The sequence below is a fragment of the Saccopteryx bilineata genome, chromosome 1 (genome assembly GCF_036850765.1).
Source record: "Saccopteryx bilineata isolate mSacBil1 chromosome 1, mSacBil1_pri_phased_curated, whole genome shotgun sequence".
Lineage (NCBI taxonomy): Eukaryota > Metazoa > Chordata > Mammalia > Chiroptera > Emballonuridae > Saccopteryx > Saccopteryx bilineata.
The window spans coordinates 402,115,980-402,135,805 of record NC_089490.1 but is presented as its reverse complement, the minus strand read 5'-3'; the positions used below and the strand labels follow the sequence as shown (position 1 = coordinate 402,135,805).

General features: G+C 55.4%; 1 protein-coding gene across 4 annotated transcripts; it reads left to right on the top strand.

Moving 5' to 3' along the window:
* Window positions 1-7,631: 7,631 nt before the first annotated feature.
* UNC93B1 (unc-93 homolog B1, TLR signaling regulator) lies at window positions 7,632-17,610 on the top strand. Of its 4 annotated transcripts, none has more exons than XM_066252227.1 (11): window positions 7,632-7,820; window positions 7,984-8,125; window positions 8,670-8,823; window positions 11,815-11,976; window positions 12,202-12,334; window positions 12,689-12,782; window positions 13,380-13,504; window positions 13,960-14,142; window positions 14,636-14,909; window positions 15,938-16,056; window positions 16,812-17,610. In XM_066252227.1, exons 1-11 carry the CDS (start codon window positions 7,728-7,730, stop codon window positions 17,148-17,150), a joined length of 1,818 nt encoding a protein of 605 aa, XP_066108324.1. In that variant the 5' UTR covers window positions 7,632-7,727; the 3' UTR covers window positions 17,151-17,610. The 4 variants fall into 4 exon arrangements, with proteins under 4 accessions (XP_066108324.1, XP_066108328.1, XP_066108325.1 ...); XM_066252228.1 differs by having other exon boundaries at window positions 7,730-7,870; XM_066252229.1 differs by having other exon boundaries at window positions 7,730-7,870; window positions 7,984-8,172.
* The last annotated feature ends 2,216 nt before the right edge of the window (window positions 17,611-19,826 follow it).

Here is a 19,826-nt window from a genome sequence, read left to right as displayed (position 1 = left end):
TCTCTCTCTCTCTCTCTCTCTCTCCTTTCCTTGCTCTCTAAAAATTAATCAATAAAAAATGAAATAAAAATTTAAAAAGGGTGACGACCTGCCCCAGCGTTGGGAAGCGGTGTCAGGTGAGGGCCCAGTGGGCCCAGCACACTCCTGTTGGGGACATAGTGCGGGGTGACGTGCTCTGGCTTCTCCACACCCCAGGAGCTGTGGCAGGGTGTTTGAATTGGGAGCAATGTTGCATTCATCTCTCCTGTTTGCTTCTCTATAAGGACATCTCTTATTTCATAGTAAGACCAAAAAATTAAAACCTATCATAGAAGAAAATCATGGGAAAACAGTGAGGGAGACCTGGCTGCCCCTCCCTGGGGGGCGTGACAGTGAATGTTTGTGGCCTGGATCAGGTGGGAAGGAACTTCCGGCCTTGGTCAGTTCCCTGTCCTGCAGGGCACACCTGTGGTGTTTGCCTGGTCCCCCAGTGCCAGCTCCTAGTCCAGGGCGGGAGGGTCAAAGGGAGCAAAGTGGTGTCAACAGCCTCCAGAGGGTCAGGATCCTTCAGGGGCCCGATCTGTGGGTGCTGGGACCCTGGAGGAGCCATGCCACGCCCGTGTGCCTCCTGGAGAAGTCCCCTGGCTTCTCCCGTTCTCCCCCCAGCCTTCCACCATTGGCCCAGTCCGGTCAAAGAGCCTGTTGCTCAAGTATCAATATTTGGAGGCTCTTGTCTCAGCCACATCCAAACCCCACATCTGGTCTGGGCTAGTGATGGCTTTTTCTTGCTAATTGAGAGTCACTGAGTATCAGGTTTTAGAGCTAGGGGTTGGAAATGCCTGCCTTTCAAATTCATGTGGTCGTGCGCCCCCCCCCCCCCCCCCCGCAAGACAGAAATTACTCCTTAGGCCACCCATGTTTGAATTGTTTCTGTGGGTGTTTTTTAAACAAAATGTTTCTCTTTTTTTGGTCATTTAGTTGTAAAAACATTTACAAAAGTTTAAATAGTATCATTAACCATTGTGGATCAAAATGTCAGGTTTTTAAAAAAAAAAAAAAAAAAAAAATGTCAGGTTTTGAGACAAGCTTCCAGAGAAATGTTCTGAAGTGAATCGATTTTAGTAAAGCAATTTAACATTATAAATTGCCAACAGACCACAAGAATCCACTTGTAACAAGGACTATAAAGTAAATAATTTTGGCCTGACCTGGGTGGTGGCGCAGAGGATAAAGCCTCGACCTGGAACGCTCAGGTCGCCAGTTGAAAACACAGGGCTTGCCCGGTCAGGGCACATATGAGGAGCGACTTCTAAAAGTTGATGCTTCCTGCTCCCCTATCCCCCCACCACCCCACTTCCTCTCTCTCCTCTCTCTAAAATCAATACATAAACATCTTAATAAATAAATAAATAAGTCTGGGACCCTCAACTGTAGGGGAACCTCTTTTTTTAGGCACGGACCGTGCTTTCAGAGAGAGAAATCACGCAGTGCTATGAGAAGTCAGCAGGGCCCTGGCCAGTTGGCTCAGTGAGCGTCGGCCTGGCGTGCAGAAGTCCCGGGTTCTATTTCCAGCCAGGGCGCACAGGAGAAGCGCCCATCTGCTTCTCCACCCCTCCCCCTCTCCTTCCTCTCTGTCTCTCTCTTCCCCTCCCACAGCCGAGGCTCCACTGGAGCAAAGATGGCCCGGGCGCTGGGGATGGCTCCTTGGCCTCTGCCCCAGGCGCTAGAGTGGCTCTGGTCGCAACAGAGCGACGCCCAGGAGGGGCAGAGCATCGCCCCCTGGTGGGTGTGCTGGGTGGATCCCGGTCGGGCGCATGCGGGAGTCTGTCTGACTGTCTCTCCCCGTTTCCAGCTTCAGAAAAATACAAAAAAATAAAAATAAAAAATAAAAGTCAGCAGGTAAGCAGTAGCTGCTGTGCTGCCGAGTCATGTCTTGCTGGTAGAATGGGTACAGGGGACGTTTGGGACATGTTGGCTCTGGTGAGGCCCGCCCTAGGGCAGGCACTGCTCCCCTCCTACCTTCTCTTTGCTTTCTGGCTGTTTCTTAAATTGCTCTGGTTTCATTTCATCATGGGGGGGACCCTTCTGGTGGGAGATACAAACCCAGGGAGCTCAGCCAGCCTTGTCCCCTCTCCCCCTGAGCAGACAAGCCCACCCTGGAGAACTGGACTCTTCCTTGGATGACACACACCCACTCAGGATGACACACACCTGGCCAGCTTGAAATGTACCCACTAGGCCTGTCAATTTCTCTTCCTGCCGTGACTGATCGTGTGGGTCCCCGGCCCCGCCGTGACGTGGGCCTTCAGGCTGTAGCTTCAAGGGGCCCCCTCCGCGGACCGCCCCACCGTCCCTCTCTCCCTCTATAGGACTTTTGTGAGCTTGTCCTCTTTCCCACGTGGTGACTACTTTTTTTCCTTCTTCTTCTTTCTCCTCCTCCCTATCCTCCTCCTCCTCCTCCTTTATCTTCTTCCTCTCCCTCTTCTCCTTCTCCTCCTCCTTCTTTTTCTCCTTCTTCTTTAGAGAGAGGAGAGAGAAAGAGAAAGAAAAGAAGGAGCAGGAAGCATCAACTCGTAGTGGTTGCTTCCACATGTGCAAGCCTGGGGTTTGGAACAGGCGACCCCAGCGTTCTGGGTTGACACATTGTCCACTGCGCCACCGCAGGATAGGCTGTGGGACAACTAAAAGTCTCCCCTGTCCTGTCTCCCTCCTCCAGAGCCACCCCTCAAGGTGTACTGGGCCTCTGAGCTGCTTCTCTTCCTCCTGCCCGCCAGCCTGTCTCCCTCCATCCTGTTTTCAGTCGACAGAAGTGCTTTTCTGCTTATTCCTATTTTGCAGGTGAGGAACTATTGGGGTTTGTGCCCAGCAGCCTAGGTGAGGGGGCTCCCCACGCTAAAGGCCACAGAAGACCGGGCACCCACCTGGGAGGACGCCCTGGGTTCAAGGTGAGACGGACCTTTCCCCACCCGCTCCTTCCGGGCTTGTCCTGGGTTCTCCATTGGAGGAGTCAGAAGAGATGTGGCCACCAGTCCAGTGTGCTTGGATGGATTCTTTCTCTCCTCAGCGGCCTCAAGCAGAGACAGAGGCAGAGAAGGAGTGGGTCATTCACAGACCATCGGTGCGAGTCTCTACGCAGGCCCAAGGGCCCCCCTTCCAATGTAGTTCTAGAGGGGTGCATCCTGGGAGAAGCAAAGGGTCATTCTTTGTGTCCTCCTCGCTCCACTGCAGAGCTTACTGATCCACAGCCTCCCACCTTCTGCTCCACTGAGCTCACCCTCTGAGGACCCCCCCCCCGCCCTGGCAGCTGGCTCCCCCTCCTGTCCACATCTCCCACTTGCCCTACAAGACTGCAGAATACATCTCCCGCTGTATTCTACAAGACTGCATTCCCCTGGGGCACCAAAGTCCACTGCTCCCCCCCCACTAGCCCCATGACCTCCTGGACCTCCTCACCCGTGCCGTGGTCACACCCTGGACTTTGTTATAGCTGGCGTCCACTCTCTGCCATGGCCTGCCAGCACCCCCTGCTTCCCTGACCTCTTGCCTCCTCCTTGCCCCTGGACCTTGGGCCCACCCCTCTTTCCTGCTCCTTCCGTACCTCCCACCTCAAGGCACCACCCACATGATTTCACCTGTGTTTTTAACCTATATCTGCACATGGGTGTGGTCTGGAGAAAGTTCCACCCCCTCGGAGCCTGAAGTCTCTGCACATTCATGCCCTCCACACCCCCAGCTCTCCAACTTCCCGGCAACCCTTCTAGAATAGATACTAGTCATTCATTCACTGGTCCATTCATCCACTCACATTTCTTGAGCACCTACTAAGTACCCAACAAAAGCCTCTGCATGGTTAGCAGTCACCTGGAGAGACAGATAATTATTATTATTATTATTATTTATTTTTATTTTTATTTTTTTGTATTTTTCTGAAGCTGGAAACGGAGAGAGAAAGTCAGACAGACTCCCGCATGTGCCCGACCGGGATCCACCTGGCACGCCCACCAGGGGGCGACGCTCTGCCCCTCCGGGGCATTGCTCTGTTGGGACCAGAGCCACTCCAGCGTCTAGGGCAGAAGCCAAGGAGCCATCCCCAGCGCCCGGGCCATCTTTGCTCCAATGGAGCCTTGGCTGTGGGAGGGGAAGAGAGAGACAGAGAGGAAGGAGAAGGGGAGGGGTGGAGAAGCAGATGGGCACTTTTCCTGTGTGCCCTGGCCGGGAATCGAACCCGGGACTTCTGCATGCCAGGCCAACGCTCTACCACTGAGCCAACCGGCCAGGGCTTATTATTTTTGTTTTTTAAAGAGACAGAGAGAGAGAGTCAGAGAGAGGGATAGACAGGGACAGACAGACAGGAATGGAGAGAGATGAGAAGCATCAATCATTAGTTTTTCGTTGCGCGTTGCGACACCTTAGTTGTTCATTGATTGCTTTCTCATATGTGCATTGATTGACCAAGGGCCTTCAATGAACCAAGCGATCAATGAACAACTAAGGTGTTGCAACACGCAACAAAAAACTAATCATTGATGTTTCTCATCTCTCTGTTCCTGTCTGTCTGTCCCTGTCTATCCCTCTCTCTGACTCTCTCTCTGTCACTGTAAAAAAATAAAATAAAATATTTTTTTATTGGCCCTAGCCAGTGGCTCAGTGGATAGAGTGTCAGCCCAGCATATGGATGTCCTAGGTTTGATTCCTGGTCAGGGCACATAGGAGAAGCAACCATCTGCTTCTCTCCCCCTCTCTCTCCTCTTTCTCTCTCTCTTCCTCTTCCACAGCCAGTGGCTCTATTGGTTTGAGCGTGACCCCAGGCACTGAGGAGAGCTCGGTTGGTCCCAGCACATCAGCCTCAGGTGCTAAAAACAGCTTGGTACTGAGCATGAGCCCCATTTGAGGTTGCTGGGTGGATCCTGGTTGGGGTGCATGTGGGAGTCTGTCTCACTATCTCCCCTCTTCTCACTTAAATTTTTAAAAAATTTTATTATTTAATTGATTTTAGAGGGACAGAGAGAGGAAGGGAGGAGAGAAAGAGAGAGAAGTATATATTTGCTGTTACACTTAGTTGTGCATTCATTAGTTGCTTCCTTATGTGTGCCCTGACCAGGGATCGAACCAGCAACCTTGGTGTTTTGGGATGATGCTTTAACCAACTGAGCCAACTGACCAGAATGGGGGATAGACAATTAAACCACACACACACACACACACACACACCCCAGAAAAGAAATAGTTCATACTGCTCTCCAAAATAGCTAGGTCCGTAAACAATCCCCCTAACATCGCACAACGGTTCTCTTTCTTTACATCCAGGCAACACTTGTCCTCTCTTGTCCTCTTGGTGACTGACAGCCATTCTGACAGGTGTGAGGTGATAACTCGTGGTAGTTTTGACTTGCATTTCTCTGATGATTAGTGATGTTGAGCACATTTTCATGGGTCTGTTGGCCATTTGGATGTCTTCTTTGGAAGAAATGTCTAGTTAGCTCCTCTGCCCATTTTTAATTGAATTGTTTTGTGTGTACATGCATGTGATTGAGTTGTATGAGTTATTTATGAATTTTGGATATAAACCTCTAGTATGATACATGGTGTGCAAATATTCACTCCCTTTCTGTAGGTTGCCTTTATATTTTGATTCTTTTACAGTGCAGAACCTTTTTTTTTTTTTTTTTTTTTGTATTTTTCTGAAGCTGGAAATGGGGAGAGACAGTCAGACAGACTCCCGCATGCGCCCGACCGGGATCCACCCGGCACGCCCTCCAGGGGCGACGCTCTGCCCACCAGGGGGCGATGCTCTGCCCCTCCGGGCCATTGCTCCGCCGTGACCAGAGCCACTCTAGCGCCTGGGGCAGAGGCCAAGGAGCCATCCCCAGTGCCCGGGCCATCTTTGCTCCAATGGAGCCTTGGCTGCGGGAGGGGAAGAGAGAGACAAAGAGGAAGGAGGGGGGGGTGGACAAGCAAATGGGCGCTTCTCCTATGTGCCCTGGCCGGGAATTGAACCCGGGTCCCCCGCACGCCAGGCCGACGCTCTACCGCTGAGCCAACTGGCCAGGGCCTACAGTGCAGGCCCTTTTAAATTTGATATGATTCTACTTGTTGATTTTTTTCTTCTGTTGTTTGTGCTTTTGGTATTACAACAAAAATATCATTGCCAAGCCCTGGTTGGGTAGCTCAGTTGGCTAGAGAATTGTCTCAAACGCCAAGGCTGAGGGTTCGATCCCTGGACAGGGCACATACAGGAATCAATCAGTAAATGCATCCTCCTCCTCCTCCTCCTCCTCCTCCTCCTCCTGCTGTCTTCTTCTTCTTCTTCTTCTTCTTCTTCTTCGAGAGAGAGAGAGAGAGAGAGAGGAACAGACAGGCACAGACAGACAGGAAAAGAGAGAAATGAGAAGCATCAACTCATAGTTGTGGCACTTTAGTTATTCACTGATTGCTTTCTCATATGTGTCTTGACCGGGGTGCTCCAACCGAGGCAGTGAACCTTTGCTCAAGCCAGCGACCTTGGGCTCAAGCCAACCCTTGGCTTCAAGCCAGGGACCATGGGGTCATGTCTATGATCCCACCCTCAAGCTGGGGACCTCAGGGTTTTGAACCTGAGTCCTCAGCATCCCAGGCCGACACTATCCACTGCGCCACCACCTGGTCACACAACCTTCCTCTTCTTTGTTCTCCAGACTGACCTAAGGTTAGCCATGGCTGGCATGTCCAGAATGGCAATTCCTCCGCCATTCCTGAATAAACCCATTTTGCTAGTAAAATAATCGGCTGTTTCATTTTTAATATTGACACCAGTGTCAAAGAGCTTCTTCCCTATGTTTCTTCTAGGACGTTTAAGTTCTCAGGTCTTAGGTTTAAATTTGGTCTATTTAGAGTTAATTTTTGTGAGTGGTGTAAGACAGAGGTTCACTTTCACTTGTCTGCACGTGGCTATCCAGTTTTCCAACACGATTTGCTGAGGAGACTTCCCTGGGAAGCGCACGGTTTTAAAAAGCTTCCCCAGCATTGTGCAACAGCAGGTGCTATGGAAGGTCAGTTCGGGCGAGGCTGGAACATCATGGGGGCCCCCAAACCCAGTGCCCATTGGAGTGGGTATGGTGGGCTCTGAGCCCTCCGGCAGGGTGACCAGGTCACTCCCACTGCAGTCCAGCAGCCACCACAATCTCGGCCTGCGAGTGGCCCTACCAGAGCCTCCACTTGCAGCTGGGAAACGGAAGCGAGGGGATGTATGGGAGGGGGGCGTGGGGTACCAAGTCCTGTGGCAGGAGCCCTCTGGGGTCTGCTATGGAGGGCTCTTTGCTGACCCGCAAACAGACCAAGTGGGGCCTGTAGGCGGCGCTAGGAATGACAGTAGTGACACAGGGGAGCTTATTTTGGGCCTGGCGCTTTTCTAAGGCTCTGCATTAATTCGGGGATTCAGCAATAGCTCTTGGAAATAGTGCCCAGTATCCCCTTTTTACAGGGGAGGAAACTGAGGCACAGAAAAGCAGAGTTAATTCCCAAAGTTACAAAGTCAGGAAGTGGTTGAGCGGGTATTTGAACTAGCATCGCACATCCCTGAGGCCGGGTCCTGGCAGCACATGGACACTCCCCTTTAACACAGACACACGACACGCCCCCAGCTGGGGGCGGAACGGGGCGGGGTGGGGGCAGATCCTGGCTTCCTGGTGGGAGTGTCCGGCCCCGCGGCTGGGCCACCGTGGGCGGGCCGTCGTGGCCCACCGCAGCAAGTCCTCTAGCGGGGACGAGCCATGGCGGAACCGCCGCTCTACCCAGTGGCCGGGGCCGCGGGGCCGCAAGGCGATGAGGACCGGCTCGGGGTTGCCGACGGGGCCGGGGTCCCGGTGAGCAGGAACGGGGACCGTGAGAGGGCGCGCGGTCTCCTTGACAGGGGGTGAGATGCGGCCCCCGGAGCGGGCCGGGGTGGGATACGGGGGTCCAGGCGGGCCGGGGTGGGGTGCGGGGCCCCGCGCGCTGTCGGATGCGAGCGCCGTGCGTGCCCCGCAGCTTGACGAGCTGGTAGGCGCGTATCCCAACTACAACGAGGAGGAGGAGGAGCGCCGCTACTACCGCCGCAAGCGCCTCGGCGTGCTCAAGAACGTGCTGGCGGCCAGCGCGGGCGGCACACTCACCTACGGCGTGTACCTGGGTGGGTATGCTCCGCGCGCGGCACTCTTACCTACGGCGTGTACCTGGGTGGGTATGCTCCGCGCGCGGCACTCTTACCTACGGCGTCTACCTGGGTGGGTACGCGCCCGCGCGCGGCGCGCTCACCTACGGCGTCTACCTGGGTGGGTACCGCCCGCGGCGGCCCCAGGGCTTCCCTCCCCAGACCCGGCCTGGGAAAGAGAAACCTTAGGGGCCAGTCGGTCTCTCTTCCTCTTTCACTTCCTAGTCTGCCGCCCTCGCAGCTGCAGCTGCACCCCCTCCCCGCCCCCAACGTGGGGGTGAGGTGAGACTGCGGTGTCTTCGCTGGGGCAGGGCGTGGGGGTGGGGGCTGGAGTCCGAGAGACCTGTGGAATAAGGCAGGTGGGCCGGTCGCAGATGCCGTTCCCGTAGCTCACAGGATGCTTGACCCAGCCTGGCTTCCTCCTCTGCCCTCAGGGGCGGCGTCGCAATAGGGGACCCTGTGCTTGCTCTGCTTGGTTGCCCGCAGCCAGGCCACGCCCTCCACGCGCGCTCCTTGTCTGTAGGCCTCCTGCAGATGCAGCTGATCCTGCACTACGATGAGACCTACCGAGAGGTGAAATATGGCAACATGGGGCTGCCGGACATCGACAGCAAAATGCTCATAGGCATCAACGTGACGCCCATTGCCGCCCTGCTCTACACACCTGTGCTCATCAGGTGCGACACCGCTGTCCCAGAGGTCTGGGCCGTCACCACAATCTTTATTTATTTATTTATTTATTTATTTATTTATTTATTTATTACAGAGACAGAGAGAGAGTCAGAGAGAGGGACAGACAGGAACAGAGAGAGATGAGAAGCATCAATCATTAGGTTTTCATTGTACGTTGCAACACCGTAGTTCATTGATTGCTTTCTCATATGTGCCTTGACCACGGGCCTTCAGCAGATCGAGTAACCCCTTGCTAGAGCCAGCCATCTTGGGTTCAAGCTGGTGGGCCTTCCGCTCAAACCAGATGAGCCCATGCTCAAGCTGGCGACCTCAGGGTCTTGAACCCGGGTCCTCTGCATCCCAGTCCAACGCTCTATCCACTGTGCCACCGCCTGGTCAGGCGGGCACCACAATCTTGAAGGCGTGTGGGGGCGGCTCTGATGGCCTTGGGAGGTGCAGAGTTTGGAGAGGCCCTGCCCCTCCTACCTGCAGGGGGTGAGAGATAAGGGATGAAGCCGGGTTAGGGGAAGGAAACGAGCTTTGCCCAGGGCATATTGTGTGTCTAGCAATGGAAATTTACCCAGGGTCCTTCCCCTATCTTGACTGGGACCCACGTGGCATCATCTTTGTGCCCTCCTCTGTGGCCTGAAACCACAGTCACTTTTTGGGGTCAAGGCTGTAGAATCTCTGGAGAAAATCTGAGCCGCAAGACCCAGGCACAGACGCCCTGCCCAGTCAGCTGTGGCTGATGTTGAGGGACATTTCTGACGGAGAGGGCATGGCTGGGCGCGTGCCCCAGAGGGCCTGCCCTGGGCTGACTGAACGTGGGAGGTGTCTTGGCCACTGCAAAAATCCCTTCCACCAGGCAGTAGGTCTGTGCTCAGATGGGACCCAGAGACCAGTGGACAAATTAGGCAGGTTTTAGTTCCACATCTTAAAAAAAACTTCTTTTATGCCGATTGCACAAACAGCATTAGAATCACAATTGAGATCAGAAAAGAGAAAAGCCCTCCAATAAATCATCTACCTTTGATGTCCCACTGACAGGTGTGGGTGACATGGACAACCTAGTCACCAGAGCATGTGTGTGTCACGTTCGATTTTGCCCTCCTGCTTTTCACTGCACACATCTTGGCCAGCCCCCTGCTTCCCGCAGGCACCTTTATGATGGTGGCATCCTCTGCAGAGTTGCAGGCACCCAGCTGTGGCTCACAGTTGTATATTGCAGTACCCTCTCCTTTTCTGCATGTTTACTTTGTGGCTCTGTGGCTGTTTTCTTCTTAAAATTAACATAAATTTCCCAGGATAAAGTCCCAGCAGGGCCCTTCCTAGGTTGGAGGCGTAGGAAAGGCTTTATGGCTCTTGGAACCCGTGTCACCATTCAGTAACAACCGCTAGCTCCTGTCGTTTCCCATGTGCTGGGCACTCTGTAAGTGTTATCTCATTCCTTGCAGTCTGAGACAGGCGTTCTAAGCCTAGACACGGAGAGACTAAGAGATGGAACAGCTTGCCCAAGCCTCCTGGGCAGCACATGCTGACTGAAGGTTTGAACTGAGGCAGAGTGGCTCCAAACGCCATATTAATCCCTTCCCCAAACTACCAGGTTGATTTTCCCAGAGCTGTGTCAGTCTGCATGACGACTGGCTGCGTGTATCAGTTTTTAAACCATAGCCTCACCAGCAACGACTGCTAGTGTTCTTACTTTTTTCTGTTTTACTCATTAAAATGTACAGTGCATTTTGTGTGACCTGCCCTCCCCAGACAGATCAGCGGGGGGGGAGGGTGTCTGTGATGTATTACGTGGCAAAATAAGGAAAAGGGAAGAACCAAGGCCCTGTAATAGAAGAGGAAGTAATTGTATCAAGAAACCAGGGTCATTTCACTTTGAGCTTCCTGGTAACCAAAGGCAACCAATGAGCACAAATGCTTTATTTATTTATTTTTGATTTTTAAATTATTTTTTTATATGTGAGAAGCGAGGAGGCAGAGAGACAGATTCCCACAAGTGCCTGACCAGGATCCACCCGGCATGCCCACTAGGGGGCGATGCTCTGCTCTTCTGGGGTGTTGATCTGTTGCAACCAGAGTCATTCTAGTGCCTGAGGTGGAGGCCGTTGTGGCCTTCCTTAGTGCCTGGACCAAATTTGCTCCAATGGAGCCTTGGCCTCGGGAGGGGAAGAGAGAAATAGAAAGGAGAGGGGAAAGGATGGTGAAGCAGATGGGCGCTTCTCCTGTGTGCACTGGTCGGGAATCAAACCCAGGACTTCCACACACCTAGCCGACACTCTACCGCTGAGCTAGCTGGCCAGGACCAAGAGCATAAATGCTTTAAAACAAAACAAAACAAAACAAAGATCTTGGTGGTGGTTTTTAGCTTGACCAGGCTCCTTGCCCTGAATGGGCCCTTATCTTGCCACTTGTCAACCCCCTTTGAACATGGTGTGACATTTTCCCAGATCCAGTGAGGAGGAACCTTCCTGACCACATGGGCTGCCAGGGCAGTGGGCAGGGAGAAAGGGCCAGCAGGGTGCCGGCCCTGCCGCTGCCAGTGCGGGAGCCTCTTCCTCTCTCTGCTCCTAAGTCTCCTTGAGCCAGCTAGGGTCAAGCCCTTTGAACGTTGGGGCCTGGGCCCTGCCTTCCCAGCAATGTGAGTGTCGGTGAAGGGGGTTGATGAGTCAGTGCAGTACACAAATGACAGCTGGATGTGCTCACAAGCCACTGACTCGTGACACCCTTGCCTTCCCTCCTTCCCTCCTTGTAGTGAGGAGACACTGCTGGTTTGGGCTCTGTGTCCACATTACAGCCATGAAAACAGGTGTTTGGACACCTGACTTGCCTGAGGCCACTGCGCAAGTCCCTTGCAGCCCTTGACTCCAAGACCAGGGGTCTCTCCCCACCTCACGCAGCCTCATGAACTGACAGTTGTGGCCACTGTGGTACTGGCCAGCGCAGTCCTGTTAAGCCCATGGTACCAGCACCCCTCCCACTGCCCACAGGTTTTTTGGCACCAAGTGGATGATGTTCCTGGGTGTGGGCATCTATGCCCTCTTTGTCTCCACCAACTACTGGGAACGCTACTACACGCTTGTGCCCTCAGCCGTGGCCCTGGGCATGGCCATCGTGCCTCTTTGGGCCTCCATGGGCAACTACATCACCAGGTGAGCCTGGTGGACAGCAGGGTGGGAGGCTGGAGCACCAGCCGAGCCTCTGCTGCATCGCCAGCCTTGACCAGGCGACCTGGGGTTGGCAAGAAACCTTCCGTCCTCTGGGCCTCAGTTTCCCCATCCATAAGATGCAGGGGCTGGCCAGCCCATTGGGTGCAGGAAGCAGAGGTGACTGGCAGAGGTTGGGCTAGGGAGAGCCTTCTTTCCTTTGTGGACTAGGATGGCCCAGAAATACTACGAGTACTCCCATTACAAGGAGCGGGATGAGCAGAGCCCTCAGCAGCGCCCCCCACGGGGCTCCCATGCTCCCTACCTCCTGGTCTTCCAAGCCATCTTCTATAGCTTCTTCCATGTGAGTGCCGCATGTGGGACCCTGGGGGGTTGGGTATTCTAGTCTGAGAACCCATACATTGGAGCCCATTCCACAGTCTTTTCAGCTTTCTAGTCCCATTGCCCTTTCTTGGGCCAACCTCAGCTTGCTTACCCCAAGTGACTGAGACCTCATTCCCGTGCTGTCCACAGTGCTGAGCAGGAGGAAGTCCTCTGCTTTGGGCCCCCTTCCCCTCCCCACCCGCAGGCTGCACCAGATGTGGGAGGGTTCCTGTCCCCCCAAGGCTGTGTGACCCCTCTCACTCTCAGATTATGCCTGTGCCCCCTGCCTGGTCCCACGCCCCAAGCCTGGTCCAAGCTATTTTCCTGTCCTCAGCTGAGCTTTGCCTGTGCCCAGCTGCCCATGATCTACTTCCTGAACAACTACCTATATGACCTGAATCACACACTGTTCCACGTAAAGCAATGCGGTTAGTCTTTATGGGGCTGGGGTCCCCAAGTCCTGCTCACCTCCCCATTGAGTTACCCAGCAGACACTGGGCCCTCGAGGGCAGGGAGGATGCCTTCTGTCACAGGGTTCAGGGCTGAGTCCCATGTACCATGGCTCAGATGGGCGAGGCACAGGGCCTTGTTGGAGTAGGTAGTTAATCTGACCCAGTGAGGAGGGTGGGGTGCATCAGAGAAGACTGCCTGAAGGAGGCGCCCTCTGGGAGGACACTGCCTGGGAGATCTCTCTTGGGGCCAAGCCATACCCTCAGAGCTCAATCAGTGCAGGGTGAATGATGGAGGTGGGAAGTGGACTGACACCCCGTTCTGCCATTCCCATCCCCTCAGCCTTGGGGCAAGAGGGCAGGAAGGGGGTGGGGGAGGGCATTCCTTTCCTTGAAGTACATTCAGCCCTAGTGACCCTCACCTCCAAACTGCTCCCAAGGAGCCCTGCCTTTGCAGGCACTGCCCTCGTCGGCCCCTCTAACCCTCCCCTCCCATGCACCTGCCTTGCTGCATTTCTTTGCGACTGAGTTGCGAGTACGCCCTGCTTCCTGCCTGACGATGCTCCCACCTCTTAGGCACCAACAGCCAGGGCATCCTCAGCGGCTTCAACAAGACGGTTCTCCGGACGCTGCCGCGGAGCCGAAACCTCATTGTGGTGGAGAGCGTGCTCATGGCGGTGGCCTTCCTGGCCATGCTGCTGGTGCGGCCCTGGGATGGGGCAGAGCCGAAGAAGTCGGGGACCCGAGGCGGGGAGATGGGTGCAGTCTGGGCGCGTGGCCAGCGGTCTGGTTAGGGCTGTGGCCTGGAGACATGAGTCCAGAGCCAGGCAGGGCTGCGTCCTGAAGAGGCGGCCCCCCTGCACCTCGGGGCAGTAGGACAGGAAGACAGGAGTTGGAGGGGAACCAGGCCTAGTCTGGACCAGAGTTCGAGAGGACCGGACTTGACCTGGGCTGGGGGCGGGTTCCAGGCGGAGGGTCTGAAGGTGTGGCTCCCACCCGGGGGCGGTACCGGAGGCAGGACAGGCGTTGGGGGGCGCGGTTGTGGTATGGGGGCGGCCTGGAGGCGGAGCTGGGGGGCATGGCCAAGGTCAGTGGGTGTGTCCAGGGGCGGGGCAGGGGGCTGGGCTGCCTTTTTCCTCACGGCGCGGGTCCGCAGGTGCTGGGTTTTTGCGGTGCCGCGTACCGGCCCACCGAGGAGATCGACCTGCGCAGCGTGGGCTGGGGCAACATCTTTCAGCTGCCCTTCAAGCACGTGCGCGACTTCCGCTTGCGCCACCTCGTGCCGTTCTTCATCTACAGCGGCTTTGAGGTGCTGTTCGCTTGCACTGGTCTCGCCCTGGTAAGTACAGCTCGGATAATAAGGTTGCCAGGTAAAATATCAGTGCAGTATATATGGCCCAATTTGAGTTTCAGATAAACAATTACTTAAGTTTTGATTATAGGTATAAGTATGGACAAGTATGTCCCAAATATTCCTCTCTCTCTTCTCTTCCCTTATTCCCCTTCTCCTTTTGAAAAATGGTTTTAACCTCTCTGGGACTCAGTTTCCTTCTCTGTGAAGTGAGTCTAACCATCACTTCACTCCCGGAGCTGTTATATTGTTGAGGTAGAATAATGCCCATAAAACATTTGGTTTCGTGTGGGATACAGCCTTGGTGTCTGGGGTCAATGTCCAAGCATTTTCTCGTTCTCTGCCCGCAGCCCCCCAGAGCCACGGAGGTGGCCCAGGGAGGGCAGGGTGTGAGACCCAAAGGGAGACCGTGTGTGTGGGGAGAGCCAGAGCCTGGGCCAGCTGGCCTCACCCCCTCACCCCTGTTCTCCCCACTCCCCAGGGCTACGGTGTGTGCTCCGTGGGGCTGGAACGCCTAGCCTACCTCCTTGTGGCTTATAGCCTGGGTGCCTCGGCCTCCTCAGCCCTGGGCCTGCTGGGGCTGTGGCTGCCGCGCCAGGTGCCCCTGGTGTCCGGGGCCGGACTGCACCTGGTGCTCACTCTCGGCCTCTTTCTCTGGGCCCCGGCACCTCGAGTCCTGAAACATACCTGGATCCTCTATGTCGCAGCTGTCCTCTGGGGTGTGGGCAGTGCCCTTAACAAGACGGGGCTCTCCAGTGAGTATAGCCATGGGCACTGGGATGGCTAGACAGGGACTCCTGGCTATCTCGGGGCAGTTGGGGATAGCACAGACATGCCAGGGACAGACATGGGGTCCCCTGGACACACGAGAGGTCTGTCATGGGGTCCTGTGGACACTGTGGGGTGGAAGGAGGTCCCGTGAACAGGGCAGGAACTACGGGGAGGACTGTGGATGCCCTGGGGCAGACATGGGGGTTGTATGCCATGGACGTCCTGTGGCCGCCCCAGGGTGAGCATGGGGCCCTGTGGGCCCTGAGGGGTCAGGGTGAGGTCTTGCAGTTACATGGGTAGGTATGGGGCTCTGTGGAAACCTCTGAAGGGTAATGTGAAAAAACACTGGGGCCACCTTGCTTTCATACCGGGGAAAGGGCCCATTGATGTCATTTTCATGGCGCTGCATGGAAAGCCGCTGGTGATCCTGCCCACAGCCCAGGGAGTAAGTGCAGGTATGGCCTTTATAGAGAGGAGCTGGGAGCAGGCATGAAACCCCAGCACTCGTCTGCAGAGAAGCAGAGTCCAGGCCCCGAGCCCGGGCTAGAGTAGGGGCACCAGGGAGTGGGGTCCTGTTTGCAGAAAGGTCCTGTTTGCAAATCAGCTTCAGGTTTGATTTGTAGAAATCTTGCTGCTGCAAGCAGGTTGCCTTCCCCGAGGCCAGGATAAGGAGGAGAAGCAGTCCTTGCAGGCCTGGCACCTAGCGGCTGGGGTCCCAGAGGGGACAGGATGTGATTGCACACAAAGCTTTCCACTTTCCAGGGCCCCAATGCCCCAAAGGAGGCCCAACTGCCCCTCCCGTCTCATCTGCCCTTTCGCTCAGTTCCCGGGGCAGCGTGATAACCAGGGTCTCCACTAGGGGGCAGGCCAGGACCGGCCTGCAATCGCTTAGTTCATTTCCAGGCAAAGGGCTGGGACCCGGCACAGCCTAGGAGGGTCACTGGTAGGAGATGAGGCACCCTGGGCCCTGGATGACACTTCTCCCCTTCCTCCCCCGTCCTGCCGCCTGCAGCACTGCTGGGAATTCTGTATGAGGACAAAGAGAGGCAAGACTTCATCTTCACCATATACCACTGGTGGCAGGCTGTGGCCATCTTCACTGTGTACCTGGGCTCCAGCCTGCCCATGAAGGTGAGGCTGAGTGGGGAGGGGGAGGGCCTTTGGGGAGTTGGGCACACCACACATCCCTCAACTCGGATGCTGGATACCTTCTGCGAGTACCCACCTCGGCCTCTTTCGGCCGCTGAAGAGCACTACTCACCAAGCCCACTGGGTGGCGTCAAACCCAGCCTTCACGTACTGCCTCAGTCACCTTCCCAGGGCCTCAACTACCATGTCTGCAGGGGTTGGCAGTTTGCTCTTTGCCTCTGGGCACATCCCAGCTGCCTTGAGTGTCGCTGGCTAACCTGTTCTTCGGGTGCTGGGCCCTGAGAGAGATGCTGAGGGTCGGTCTCCTTCATGGCCATTGGGGACCAGGGGCCCTCATGCTCTGCTGCCACGCAACTGCTGGGTTGGTTTAGTAGGTCCTACCTGACCAATATTTTAAAAAATAAAATAGACTAGGAAAATAGCAGGGAGTATGCCGAGTTACGATGTAGAATCCTTTCCGACTGTGGGTTACAGTAAAAAATGCCTGAGAAGCATTACTTAGTGTGCCCGCGTGTAAGGGACAGAGGGATCTAAGCCCTGGTGAATGGGGCCGGGCCTGTGTCTCGCCCTTGTCGACACTTGCACATCTGCCTGTAAAGGGCGGAGCTGGGGTTTCAGTGGGGCTGGCAGGAGGGCACCCTGGAAGCGGCTGGGAGTGGGCCTATCCAGGTGAGGGGCTGGGCCGGGAAGGCCAGGGGTGCTGTGCGGGTGCCCGACGTCCCTCCCTCTGCGCCCAGGCTAAGCTGGCCATCCTGCTGCTGACGCTGGTGGTGGCCACAGTCTCGTACCTGTCGATGGAGCAGAAGCTGCGACGGGGCGTGGTCCCGCGCCAGCCCCGCATCCCGCGGCCGCAGCACAAGGTGCGTGGTTACCGCTACCTGGAGGAGGACAATTCCGATGAGAGCGACGCGGAGGGCGAGCGCGGCGGAGGTGGTGGCAGCGGCCCCGGGGACGGCGCGGAGGAGGAGGCGCAGCCCGCGGGGCCCCGGTCCGGCCCAGAGCCAGCCGGCTTCTGCCGCCGTCCTTGCCCCTACGAACAGGCGCAGGGAGGCGATGGTCCCGAGGAGCAGCAGTGAGGGGCCCAGCCTCCTCGCCGGTCGGTGTTACCGCGTCTCAGGTTGGGGCCCCTCCTGCGCCATCTTCAGAAAGGACCTTTTGTCCCCTTCCCCCACCCCGGTGTTTGAGAATACCCCTCCCTGAACCTGGAACCACCTAGAGCTTGGGATCCGCTCCTTAGCCTCCTCCTGGGCGCAGTGGCACCTGGCAGCCCCTCGGCTGGGCCTAGGGTTTGCTAGGGTTTGAGAGAGCACAGCCGAACCACCCCTAGAGGGGCCGCTCTCCACGACCCACTCCCCAGCCCCCCCCTCAGAATAGGAACGGGCTCCTCTTACCCACTCCCCCCCCCAAACCCCAAATCCCAGCCTAGCTCTGCTACCGGCCTGGGCAGAACCTGTCTGCGCTGTGCACATGCTATTCCCATTGCCCACCAAGTGGCACGACTTTTTATAGAAAATAAACAATAAAGAGATTTTTGTATTGTCCTGACTGGAATTCCGTCTCAGGCTATGGGGAAAGGTACAAGTCTCGGGGTGTGTGTGGCTGAGCCAGCTTCTGGGCCACTGTCATCAGAGGCCTTGACCTCCCCTGGTGAGGGACCGTCCCCTAAGCCCCGCCCACCCAGCGGGCACCCTCCTGCCTGGAAGCCTGCCCCTCCTGGAACCCGCTGGGTTAGCCAGTCCCATTTCGACTGCGCAGGAGAAAGGGGTGCCTGGGTGGCCTGTAGGGACCTCAGCAGAGACAGATTCCAGGCACCCAGGTCCATCTGCCCCCTCCTGCAGTCTTCGTAAGCGTCCCCAGCCTAACTGCCCACCCCGTCCTTTTCCTACCTATTGGGGACTCCTTGGGGGATGTGGCCCACTTCTAAGCCATCTCAGGGTCGCCCTGTGCCCAGTACGGGCCAGGAGAATGGTTGTCTGAGGCCAGGTAGAATTGGCCACTGCTTTCAACGGGCTTCAGCCTCAATGCCTCTGAGAGACTGAGAACCCCTACAGCCTGAGGATGCCCCTTCCTTCTTTCCTAACTTCCTTCCTTCCTCCCTCTTTCTTTAAAGAAATTCTTTTTTCACTGGTTGGCTCAGTGGTAGAGCGTTGACCTGGCGTGTGGAAGTCCTGGGTTCGATTCCCTGCCAGGGCACACAGGAGAAGCGCCCATCTGCTTCTTCATCCTTCCCCTTCTCCTTTCCCCTCCCGCAGCCAAGGCTCCATTGGAGCAAAGTTGGCTCGGGCACTGAGGATGGCTCTATGACCTCTGCCTCAGGCGCTAGAATGGCTCTGGTTGTAACAGAGCAACGCCCGGGATGGGCAGAGCATTGCCCCCTGGTGGGCATGCCGGGTGGATCCCAGTGGGGCATATGTTGGAGTCTGTCTCTCCGTCCCTCCTTCTAAATTCAGAAAAATACAAAAAAAAATTGATTTTAAAGAGAAAGAGAGAAAGGGGGAAAGAAACAGACAGAGCTTCTATCTGTTTCTGTATGTGCCCTGACCAGGGATCGAACCAGCAACCTCGTGTGGGGATGGTACTCTTAACCAGTGGTCGGCAAACTCATTAGTCAACAGAGCCAAATATCAACAGTACAACGATTGAAATTTCTTTCGAGAGCCAAATTTTTTAAACTTAAACTATATAGGTAGGTACATTCCTTATCGAGGTAGTGCCCGCATGTGGTATTTTGTGGAAGAGCCACACTCAAGGGGCCAAAGAGCCGCATTTGCCTTGTGAGCTGTGGTTTGCCGACCACTGCTCTAGCCAACTGAGCTATCTGGCCAGGGCATGAGGGTACCTGTTTCTTTACCCCCTTTAGCCCTCCCCTTATGGGAAAGGGGGCTGAGATCCCATCGTGAAGACAGACTTTGAACGCCTGGGTGAGGACTGGCAAGGGGGTCCTGGGAAGGTCATGGAGCCCCTAACTGCACCCCAACGGTTCCTCTGCTGGGGCCACACCATTCCTCATGCTCCACACCACACCATCTCCACCCCTGGCTGAAGGCTAGACCCTGATCTACACCGACTCTAGCTGCAGGTCTCCTGGGTTCTCCTACCCATAAAGCAGGGGTCGGGAACCTTTTTGGCTGAGAGGGCCACGAACACCACATATTTTAAAATGTAATTTCGTGAGAGCCATACAATGACCTGTGTACGTTATGCATTATCCAATAAAAATTTGGTGTTCTCCCGGAGGACAGCTGTGATTAGCTCCAGCCACCCGCAAACATGAACACGAGTGGTAGGAAATGAATAGATTGTAATACATGAGAATGTTTTATATTTTTAACGTTTTTATTAAAGATTTGTCTGCGAGCCAGATGCAGCCATCCAAAGAGCCACATCTGGCTTGCGAGCCTTAGGTTCCTGACCCCTGCCATTAAAGGGTGCCCCTAGCCCTGCCCTCACTTGAGTTTTGTTGTAGCAGCCTCTAGGGGACACTGGAGCCAGGCTTGTGACGTCAGTAAAGGATCTGCCTGTCTGAGCCACAGGTTACCTCTCTGTAACATGTGTCTCCACAAACTCCCAAGCCACAGGGGAGATTTTCAGCTTTCTACATTTTAGAGGGAAGCAGTGATCCCATACATTTCTGAGAAAGTTAAAAAGTCCAGGTGGCCCTGGCCAGACAACTCGGTTGTTTAGAGCAGTGGTCCCCAGTCTTTTTTGGGCCACGAACCGGTTTAATGTCAGAAAATATTTTCACGGACCGG